The sequence below is a fragment of the Mus caroli genome, chromosome 10, assembly GCF_900094665.2.
Source record: "Mus caroli chromosome 10, CAROLI_EIJ_v1.1, whole genome shotgun sequence".
NCBI classification, from domain to species: Eukaryota; Metazoa; Chordata; class Mammalia; order Rodentia; family Muridae; genus Mus; species Mus caroli.
In genome coordinates, this window is record NC_034579.1 from 108,952,512 (window position 1) to 108,964,567 (window position 12,056).

A 12,056-nucleotide genomic window follows, 5' to 3' on the forward strand; every position below is an offset into this window, starting at 1 on the left:
ACACACACACACACACTAGTGATGATGATGATAAATGTTAAAAGTGAAAAAAAATTAAATATCACAAAAGAGAGGCAACCCACTGGTTCTCTACTCAAATAGTCCAGAGCCAGGATGGCAATCTAAACAGATGACTTAAACATAGACAAGATAAAATGGGTTGAGCATTCAGGAGAGGTTGAGGAAGGAGAACACTGAGATGAGATACTATCTAACAATAGACAATAGAGCAGACGGCACTAATTTGCTGTCATAATGGTGAAGAATCAGAGAGAAAACAAAATGAGTCCCAAATGTGATGCTTCAATGTGTAGCACATGGAAGAGAGGAAAATTCAGTCTGGGTAGGGAGAGGAGAAGGTGATGAGTTTGGTAATGTCGGGTGAGAAGCCCAGGTGGGATGTCTGTGCAGAAAGAAGCACAGCCGAGAAGCACAGAAATGTGGAATACAGAAACGAGTGTGGAAACGGGAGCAAATGGCAGAGTGAGGAGACAGGATTGGGTGTTGATAGAAAATGCTTCAATTGCATTGAAGTTCTCTGCTTGGTTCAAAAATCCATGCTCTGGAAATCACTTGCCAATACAAATTCTAACCAAGGATAGGGGCTTCAGTGACCAAGGATAGATTTATTCTTGACAGGAATAGAGACACGTTAGGACTAAGACGAGGGTGCTTAACAAAGTAGGTTCTGTGTGGCTATTGAGAGACAGCATTTCTCCCGGGACTTTAGAGATTTCTCCTAGGGGGAAAGATGGTCATCCAACATTCTGCTGCCTGACTGGGCTGCTAGATATGGCCATGACTCCGGATGGGTATAATCAAATGATAGATGATGTTGCCTGGTAACAGTGAGAAGACTAACTGCCTTCCTCCCAGGCAAACCAAATTCAACCATCATTTACAAATAAATGGCTAGGAGCCACTCACATTCTCTTGACTTAAGTCCAGCATCTTAATCAATTCCATCAGTCCTAATTATAACTAGGTAATGGGCTTTACCTAGTTTAGTGGGCAGTCTGGTGACCAAAGGAAGCCTTCTTTGAGGGCAAGAAGAAAGGCAAGGTCTCCCTATGTTTCAAGCTGACCTACAATTCACTATGAACCAAGGTTGACCTCAAACTCATAGAACATTTTATCTTAGCCTCCCGTGTGCTGGGGTAACGGGAATGTGCTACCACCCTTGGTTCCAAAGGAAACCTTCTTATAAAGTGCTATCTTGAGAGGTGAAGAGATGGCTCTCGGTAGAGAAAGTGTTTGCTGAGCAGATACGAGGATCTGAGTTCAAACACCCAGCACCCATATGGAAAAGCTAGGCATGGCAGCACGTGTCTCTAATTCCAGAGCTGGGGTAGAAACTGATCCTGGGGAGGGTCATGACCAGCTGGGCTGTCCTTCTGCGTTTCTACCTCACCGCTGGGGTGTTGGAACACTGCTGATGTGTGTTATAGTTGCTGTGTTACCTCCTCACTGCTGCGGTGCTGGAGCCCTGACATGCACCGCTAAGGGAAGGCGAAACACAGTGTTCCTCCTGGTGAAAACAGCGGGGGCTGGGACAGACTGTGGTTCTCAAACTCCAGTGCAACCAGACGCTACTGGGAACCTTGAGGAGCTGAGACTGGTGGTCCCCATCCTCCTGTGTACCCGACGCCACACTGGAGACTCTGAGGATAGGAACAGGAGCTCACTGGCCATGATGAACCTGGGACAGGAAACGTGGGGATCCAGCATAGCTTCAAGTGAGTGCCAGGAGTATGAAGGGGCTTCTACAGGAGACTTAGGTGCAGCTCTGTATGATGAAGGTCTCCCCCACAACAGTCCTTGATGAAGGAGACAGTCCTTGCTTGTCCAAACTGCTTTTTCCATGGTGGAGGAAGATGCATACATTTTACTCAGGGTGAACCAGAGATTAAATACTGTTTGCAGGAAAGGATGCCCAGGAAGAGAAGCTCATTTGATAAACACTCAGGGCCTATCTAGATACCTCATTAGCACGGAGAACTCTGGGTTCTGTGTTATGTGAATGGTTGTTATGGTCCTCTTGGAGGGGGGGGGGGAGGATGGTTGCAATCACTTGATCCAGGAAAGGAACCCACTCAGGAGCTACTTCAAGTTCCTGCCATTCTCAATCATGAGATTTACCAGGGTTCTGAACTTGCTACTACCTACCAGTTCTTCTGTCTGGTGGCACAGGTCACTGCCCCATACCAGGCTTAGTCAAAACACAGCTCCAGGTTCGGTAAGATTGTTTCAGAAAACAAGATGGATAAGCAGCTGATAAGGAAAACCAGAAAGCAACCTCTGGATGAACCCACATGGATAAGCTTAACTGCAAACATTTGTGCGGTACGTGAACATCACACACACACACACACACACACACACACACACACACACACACACCAGAGCTGTTACAATACAATAATGGAAAACTGACTCCCTAATCTCTGAATAAGAGATTCCCAATAAACCTAGTCATTAGAATCTTACTAATTATGTTTTCATTATATTGAAAGCATTATATTCATATGCTGGTAATTATCCGTAGAAGTACCCAATTTTCCTTATGTAGTATGTTAGCTTCTGTTACTATAACATATACTAAAGATAATCAACTGTAAGGGTTTAAGTCTAGAGTTAATTGGCCTGTTCATTAGGGGCCTGTAGCACGGTGGTATGTATTATGGTATACATTAAGGGGCGTATAACCGAAGAAATTAACTGTGCGCAAAGAAAGACAAAGGAGGTAGATCTTGATTACTTCCTCCACGGGAACCCCAATGATGATCTAACTTCTTTCCACTAAGCTCCACTTCTTGGTGCACAGAAGCCATAAGCTGAGGGCCAAGTCATTAAGTCGCTGGTGGCCTTTGGGGGCACATTTCAGATCCAAATTCATGCACATAGAAACTGAATAACTGACTGCTAGAAAATCTCTTATCATCCCCACTTAGAGTTTCCATTTCTCCTTGAAATAGAAATCTGTAATCACAGAACTAATCAAGTGGACTTAGTATTCAGACTATGTCTGAATTTTGTTACATTATGGTAACTTTAAAACTAGACAATAATAACCTTATTATTGTCTTGGAAATTTCTGTTTTATCTCAATTGAGCCTTCGTGTAACAGCATGGAAGGACTTATGTTTCCGGTATCTATTGACAAAGATACAGGTGGTATATATCCACTAACTACAAGAAGTCCCAGTCCTGTTCTGTTTGAAATAAAATTCTCATTTAATTAAGAATCACATTCTTTTTTCCAAATTTTTCACTCACATTCTGTCTGGCATGTATTAGGACCCCAAATGGGTGTGTGTTTATGTATGCATATGTGTGTGCATATGTGTGTGTGTGTGTGTGTGTGTGTGTGTGTGTGTGTATGTGTGTGATCTATATTTTAGCATCACTTTTTTTGTGGGGTAGCAAAGGTATATGCATGCTCTGTGGAATCAATTCAAGGCTTCATAGGCAAGCTGAAATCCAGACAAATTATTCCAATGTTTGCTGCAGTGAGCCAGCGGATTCCAATTTCAGCTGATTACCTCTGTGCACTATTCCTTCACGTTAGATAGGTCATTCAAATTTCTGCTTCAAAAGCACAGCTTTTACCATCTTACGAGGCTGTCTTGTTGAGTGATTTTAATCTTGAGTTCCTATTTCACTTCCCATTTGAGACCTTAATACTGTTTCCACAGTTACAAGCCTCTGTTAATCGCGGCCCTGGGAATTGAGCTCTCGGGAGTTTGCACAACCTCCATGTCTCTCAGTCCCCAGAGTCGCTTGCAGCTCCAAATCCAGCCCTTGGGGACAAGAGACAGTGCCTGCCTACTCAGCCTGCCTGGTGGCAAGCAAGAACTCAGTGGCTCTTCATCAGAGTCTAGAGGTGCCAGCTGAGGTTTCTACCTTTAGTCATGCAGACGACAGAAGCAGACTGCTGAGATATGGTGTCTGAGATCTAGCCACAGTTTCCACATGCTGGCAGTGTAGATGGAAGGTTCTAGGAGCAAAGGAAGTCTCTGTTGGACAGAGTTACAGGTGGATTAGGTTGTGAGTGTCTCTTTTATTCGCCTGATGTAATTGTTGTCTCTAGGGCTTACTGCTAAATAAGCTCACCCTTTCTAGTTCTTTCTGAACTCTGGCTGGCTGGTTCAGCTGTTCTGGGTCAAACTCCTCTCCAAGCTGATTGATTCAACCGGGCTTCTCTCAGCTTCTCACCGAATTGCTCAGCTTGGCCTCAAACTAACTCTGGCAATTTGTCCTAATCTTCTGGCTCCTTCTTATTTTCTCACTTCAGCTGCCTCTGCTGACCTGCCCTGAGCTGCATAAACTCACTAAGGAACTCAACTCCACTGCACTGCACTGCACACACTGCACTGCACACACTGCACTGCATTGCACACACTGCACTGCACTGCACTGCACACACTGCACTGCATTGCACACACTGCACTGCACTCACTGCACTGACTCCTGAGTGACTCAACTCCCACCTCATGGGCACTAACTAAACTGACTGACTCTCTCCCTGAACTGCTCTTAAATAGATTTTCTCCTGAGAGCTGGCCATATCCTATCTCTGACTCATTCTGCCAAATCTTTCCCTGACTCATCACTTTGTCTGCCCCTCAATTAGATGTCATTGTTTGTGACCAAAGGTGAGTAGTAAGGGTGTATCTGCATTCCAGCCGATCACACAGACCGAGAAGGTCTTTGGATATGATCAGAACAGTCATCTTGCTGGATTAAAATTCCTCTACACTGGATTTTAGTAGGTAGATAATGGAATTATGCTTAAGACTATAAACTAACTGTAAACTGAAAACCATCCCTGGTATCTAAATCCCACTAGTCCATGAAGGCTTAGATCAAGTTTAACTTTCTATATTAGCTATTTACATATAGGAAACAGCTTTAAGTTATAGAAATGCACAGCAAATGATATATGAACTCTTATACATCCTTAGATGATTTCTAGCTATTTGATTTTTTAAATTGTGTGTCTATGTGTCAGGGTATGTGCACATGAGTGAAGTGCACACCACGGCCTAAAGAGGGCACCCAATCCCCTGAAGGTAGAGTTATAGGTGACAATAAAGTACATGACTTGGATGCTGGGAACCAAGCGTGCGTCCTCTGCAAAGTAGTACATGCTCTTAACTGTAGAGCCATCTCCCCAGCCCCCATTAGATGATTGTTATGCCATAAAGGATTACTTTCGGAAAGAAGAGGATCACAATCTATTAACACAAAAGACACAAACCCCAAGTCCAGGAGAAACTGTTGCGACAAGTGGAGGGTGAGTCCTCAAAGACTCCAAGGAATCCTTTATCAACTTGTGTCTGTGTTCTTCAACCTTTCCTTTCAGCTTACCCAGGCATTGGCATTACCTTTACCTAGAATGTGCTCAAGAATTCATACCACCTTAAATAGAAGCCTTCTACTCGTGGCTCTGTCTGACCACCCAAACAGCTCTCTAAGAACAGCTCTTCTCAGGGATGAACACCCAGGACTCAGTTTGACTTACAGTCAGAGAAACATGCAAAAAACATTTAGGCTCTTAGTTAATATCCTGTCTAAAATGTAACAACTTTTTTTCTAAGGACTCTGTCTTTATCCTTATTTGGAGTTTTATTTAGAGAACTGCCCCCCAAGATTCTTATGGTAGGCTTTTAACTCCCTAAGAATTTGAGTTTATTTAGAAGTAGGGGCATTGCAAGTACAGTTCATTAAAGTCATCCTAGAGTAGGGAGAATTCCTGATTCCATATGCTCAGCCATTATAAAAAGAGGAACTTGCAACACAGCTACCCATACAGGGAGGAGACACAAAAGACTACCGTCTGATGCCACAGGCAATGACTGGAGCTGCCGGACACGCAATACCAGGAAGTGCCCCAAACACAAGAAACTAGAAGACAGAAGACATATGGCAAATTCTCCCCTGGAGATACATGAGGGAACATGGTTCTCCTGATGCTTTCATTGGAACTTTTATCTCTACAACCCTAAGACGATGTGTATCTGTTGTTTAGAAATAGATAAGCATAATGAATAAATATTTTTGAAAGTATTGCTGATGGTGCTGATACAGCTTTTCAACCCATTTCTGATTAAATTCTCCATTTCCCTTCCCTAGAAACAAATGGATGCATACCTGTTGTCAGGGGTGTCAGGCAGACTCTTGAAGCTTCTACCCTGCTTCATATCTCAGTTGGCTCGCCTCCATAACAAGATAGAGGGCCTCTACCCTTGTGCAGGCATTAAAGTACCCTCAGATAGAAATGGGGAATAGAAAAGTAGCTGAGCCTACCATTTTGATTGGGAACCCACTGCACCTGTTTCATATTCCCAAGCTGTTAATGCCTGGTTCTTGTCACCTTAAACACTGGCCACTTCTGGCCATTTATCGTACACAAATTTTGCATATAGGTAACCTTTCCTAACAGGTCTACATGTTATCAAATCAATATCATTCTATCATTCTCCTTTTAGGGTAAGCTGACAGAGTGCCAGCTTACAGGTTCTCACACTATAGTAGATTAGAGATGCAAAGCGATCCTTAACCAAGCAAATGAGAACCATCCAACAGTTAGTTAGACACAACCTACCCTGGCCAAAGCAGTGAACTCAACAACACAAGAATATACAAAATGCAAAAGATTCAGTTTTCCTTTCTTACAAGTATCTACCCTTTTTCCTTTTTTCTTTCTTTCTTTCTTTCTTTCTTTCTTTCTTTTCTTTTCTTTTTTTTAGCATCTTAGGCCTTTATTAAAATTAATTTATTTATTTTTTACACTCCATATTTTATTCCCCCCTCTACTCTCCTGCTGTTCCGCATCCCATACCTCCTCCCCACCCCCCTGTCTCCACTTGGATGCCCCCAACCCCCCCACCCTACCTGACCTCTAAACTCCCTGGGGCCTCCAGTCTCTTGAGGGTTAGCTAGGTGCATGATCTCTGAATAAACACAGACCTGGAAGTCCCCTACTGTATGTGTGTTGGGGGCCTCATCTCAGCTGGTGTATGCTGCCTGTTTGGTGGTCCAGTATTTGAGAGATCTTGGGGGTCCAGATGAATTGAGACTGCTGGTCCTCCTACAGGGTTGCCCTTCTCCTCAGCTTCTTTCAGCTTTCCCTAATTCAACAACAGGGTCGGCTGCTCCTGTCCATTGGTTGGGTGCAAATATCTACATCTGACTCTTTCAGCTGCTTGTTGGGTCTTCCAGAGTGCGGTCATGTTAGGTCCCTTTTTATGAGCGCTTCATAGCCTCAGTGATAGTGTCAGGCCTTGGGACCTCCCCTTGAGTTGGATCCCACTTTGGGCCTGTCGCTGGACCTTCCTTTCCTTAGGCTCCTCTCCATTTCCATCCCTGCAGTTCTTTCAGACAAACAGTTATGGGTCAGAGATGTGACTGTGGGATTGCAACCCCATCCTTCACTTGATGTCCTGTCTTCCTGCTGGAGGTGGGCTCTATAAGTTCCCTCTCTGTACTGTCAGGCATTTCATCTAAGGTCCCTCCCTTTGAGTCTTGAGATTCTCTCACCTCCCAGGTCTCTGATGCATTCTGAAGGGTTCCCCCAACCTCCTATCTCCTGAGGTTTTCATTTTTCTGTCGTGGGACATCTGGGTTGTTTCCAGCTTCTGGCTATCACAAATAAGGCTGCTATGAACATAGTGGAACACATGTCCCTGTGGCATGGTGGGGTATCTTTTGGGTATATTCCAAGACAAATCGGCAACCTACAGATTGGGAAAAAAATCTTCACTAACCCCACATCCTGTAGAGGGCTAATATCCAAATGATATAAAGAACTCAAAAAGTTAATCACCAAAAAGCCAAACAGCCCAATCAAAAAATGGAGTATAGAACTAAACCAAGATTTCACAACTGAGGAATCTTGAATGCCTGAAAAGCACCTAAAGAAATGTTCAAAGTCCTTAGTGATCCAAGAAATGCAAATCAAAATGACCCTTAGATTCCACCTTACACCAATCAGAATGGCTAAGATCAAAACCACAGGTGACAACACATGTTGGAGAGGATGCAGAGAAAGAGGAACACTCCTGCATTGCTGGTGGGACTGCAAGCTGGTAAAACCACTCTGGAAATCAATCTGGAGGTGTTCCTCAGAAAATTGGAAATAGATCTACCTGAAGATCCAGCTATACCATTCTTAGGACTTTTTTATGGTTATTTTATTTATTTACATTTCAAATGTTGTCCTCCTTCCCAGTCTCCACTCCAAAAATCCCCTATCCCATCCTCCCTCCACTTTGCCTCTATGAGGGTGCTCTAGCCTCCCCCTATGCTGGGGCATCGAGCCTCCACAGGACCAAGGACCTCCCCTCCCACTGATGCCCCACAAGGCCATCCTCTGCTACATATGTAGCTGGAGCCATGGATCCCTCCATGTGTACTCTTTGGTTGGTGGTTTAGACCCTGGGAGCTCTCGGGGATCTGAATGGTTGATATTGTTGTTCTTCCTATGGAGTTGCAAACCCCTTCAGCTCCTTCAGTCCTTCCCCTAACTCTTCTATTAGGGTCCCCGGGCTCAGTTCAATGGTTGGCTGTGAGTATGGGACATGTTCTCTGTCTCTGTCTCTGTCTGTCTCTGTCTGTCTCTGTCTGTCTCTGTCTGTCTCTGTCTCTCTGTCTCTGTCTCTGTCTCTCTCTGTCTCTGTCTCTGTCTCTGTGTGTGTGTGTGTGTGTGTGTGTGTGTGTACCACTTTTGTGTAGGTGCCTGTGGAGTCCCCTGGGGCTGGAGTTATAAGTGGTTATGCGCTGCTGAATCAGGTGCTGAGAACTGAACTCAGGTCCTCTGGGAAGACAGGAACCGTGGTTATCTGCAGAGTCAATTGTCGAACTTCACCATCCAGTTTTGAAAACACAGGGAACTACTTCCTGGTTTGCGCTACTGGCTTAGGCTGTTACTACTGTCACAATTTGATTTGTAATTCTGGAACGTTTTACTGTCTAGACTTGCTAGGAGTTGTTTTCCTAAACGTGGAATGAGCACTGTTTGCCTTAGATCAAGTCACTAGTATCGCTGGCTTTGCTACCAGCATAAACACATACTGCACCTCATCTATTTGCCTGGCATTGGCAGCAGATCTCTATATAGAGAAACTTGTAGCTTCAGCCTTATGGGACTTGTACAGCATCCTTCTCGGTGGCTATGTGTGAACATGAATTAAACATATCCTTCGGTTTACATAGCTGAAATAGGCTTGTCCACGAACATCAAAAGGAAAGCAAAATAGATTAGGCCACATTGCAATGGAACTCCTTTTCAAAAATTTTTTAAAAAATGATCATTTTCTTGTGTTTTTAAATAACTAGACAAATTGCTCTATTACATGATTTGCCATCTTTTAACTAATACCATTTGAAATCTCACATAAAGAATGTCTACAGTTCTATTTATATCAAAATTAGCACTCAAGCTGTGAACTTATTAAGACACTCCCCCAAAACTGGTGTGGCCAGTTATTAATGATAAACTGGCTATCTGAATCTCAATATTCACTTGCTTTTGTAACTTTTTTTTTCTGTCTCTGTTTTCCAGACACTGCAAATGGATATAACCAAGCTGAACATAACCCTGCTTCGGATCTTCCGCCAAGGAGTAGCTGCAGCCCTGGGACTCTTACCTCAGCAAGTGCACATTAACCGGCTCATTGTAAGAGTTTACCTTTCCTAGTCTCAGAACTCAAGCTCCATCTCCATTATCAAAGGCTCCAAGCTATGGTTCCACGACGGATAATCCAAATCTACCACAGGAACTATTTTTGTAAATAAAGTTTTATTGAAACAAGCCAGGTCCGCTCATTCACATGTTGTGTGTGACTGCTTTTATGCATACAGGGGCAAAACTAAGTTGTTATAGCAAACAGATTGGCCCATAAAGCCTAAGGAATTTAGTCTGGCCCCTTACAGAAAATATTTTATTCACCTTGTCATAATTCAATATCAGCTCCCCCAATAAGTATGAAAAAGGACTAGATCACATGTTCTGGCATCTTGACAGAACTCCCAAAATACTGTCCAGGAAAGTGGAACATTCTCTACCAGGTTTCCAGACTCTGTTTACTAAAGCTCTTTCAAGCTTATCAATAAAATGAATGTTGAATGCACAAAACAAAAACCTATGTATGGATAAAGAAGAGTTGGCCCTTACCCCACATATCTCATGGAATACCAAGAAAAAAACTTAAGATTGACATTTGAGGTGGGAATGAGGAGAACTTAAGGGATGGAGGGATCTGCTCTGAAGTAACTCCTGACCTTTCACCTAGTCACCCGAATAGTCTGGGAACCTGGAGGTCGGGAGTTGCATATTCTCATCTGCACTGAAGATTGCTATAACCCCTATGGATAAAATGGGTAATTTAAATCAAATTACTTTTCTTTTTATTCTTTCAAGACAGGGTTTCTCTGGGTAGTACAGGCAGTCTTGGAATTCACTCTGTAGACCAGGGTGGCTTCGAACTCAAATGCTGGGGTTAAGGCATGTACCACCATGCCCAGCATGAATTTTATTTGTTCATTTTTTTAAAAAAGCTATTTGTCTAAGGCTCACATGACAGATACCTTGAAACACAGCTTTAGAGATGGCTCCCCAGTTTGAGAGCACTCACTGCTCTTAGAGAGGAGCTGTCTTTGGTTCTGAGCACCCACATGATAGTCACAGCTGCCTAGGACTCCAGTTCCGGAGGACGCAAGGTCATCTTCCGAGCTCCACAGGCTCCAACACACATGTGGTTCACAATAGTGTATACACAATGCACACATACACATGCATATGAGCACACACCACACACATATATAGTAAATATCTAATATGTATAAACTATTTAAATGAAAATATATAAAATAACTTAAATAATATATTAAGTACTAACTCATTGGACCTTAAACTAGATGTGTCAGCATAATTATCCAGGAAGCACCTGAGAAATATAGGTTAAGTTGGCACACAGCTATAATGCTAGCATTTAGGAGGAAGCTGAGGCAGGAGGATGTGGAGACCAGGGTCAGCCTGGACACCATCTCTGAAATTAATGGTAATATATATAGGAAAAATTAATATACATCACTCCCTTAAATGACTTCGAAGGCTCTAGGAACCTGACTTTAATGTTGGTGAAGAACAGGCGAAAATTTTACCCAACTCTTGAAAGATGTCTTCATCTTACCCAAATGGTGTGTTCTCACTAGGAAAAGAAGAACCAGGTTGAGTTGTTTGTGTCTCCCGGAAACCGGAAACCAGGAGAGCCACAGGCCCTGCAGGCTGAGGAAGTACTGCGTTCGCTTAATGTGGATGGTTTGCATCAGAGTTTACCACAGTTTGGAATTACAGACGTCTCCCCTGAGGTATGTCCTTGCATGCAACAGTTCAAAAAAAAAAAAAAAAAAAAAAAAAAAACCGCAGTTAGCACCACATGCTAATCCAAACTGTGAGGCTTTGAGAGGGAAACCCTTAGGTGTGTGTGGATTTTAAAACAGCAATCTCCCTAAAAGTCAGAATCCAGTCCACTTCCGCTTCTGTTTTCCCTAAGAAAATTCACTTTTCACTTTTTGTGTTAAAGTTTCACTATTTATCACTTGATTCTTGAAACTGTTGTGATCTTGTAATTATTTTTTCAGTAAACTGTTTACAAGAAAGAACATTTAGATAGGTTCGTCACTTGAAACTGAGTCGTCAACAAAACAAAAACTCCACTCTGTTTTTTTTTTCCTTTCACATCACCTTCATTGTCAAAATAGTCACAAAATACTCATTTCTCCATGATTTGGAATTATATGAAGTAGGCCTTTTCCTATGTGTAAGAAGGCCAGATATTTTCTATATGGGATTTTGTAAATTTGACACTTAAAAGGGGTGTCTCTACTATCACTTCCATTTTTCCTACACAGTGAATAACCCTCTCCGTCTCTCTATCACCCTCTCCAGTGACTGACCCTCTCCAGTGACTAACCCTCTCCATCACCCTCTCCAGTGACTGACCCTCTCCATCACCCTCTCCAGTGACTGACCCTCTCCATCACCCTCTCCA

General features: G+C 43.1%; 1 protein-coding gene across 3 annotated transcripts in view; it reads left to right on the top strand.

The window, feature by feature from the left end:
* Ptprr (protein tyrosine phosphatase receptor type R) overlaps nucleotides 1-12,056 on the top strand; it is a 247,876-nt gene that overhangs the window by 134,482 nt on the left and 101,338 nt on the right. For all 3 annotated transcript variants that reach the window (XM_021174212.2, XM_021174213.2, XM_029482860.1), the window contains 2 exons: nucleotides 9,566-9,679; nucleotides 11,218-11,373. In XM_021174212.2, the coding sequence (XP_021029871.1) occupies nucleotides 9,566-9,679; nucleotides 11,218-11,373 (270 nt within the window). The remainder of the gene's footprint in view (nucleotides 1-9,565; nucleotides 9,680-11,217; nucleotides 11,374-12,056) is intronic.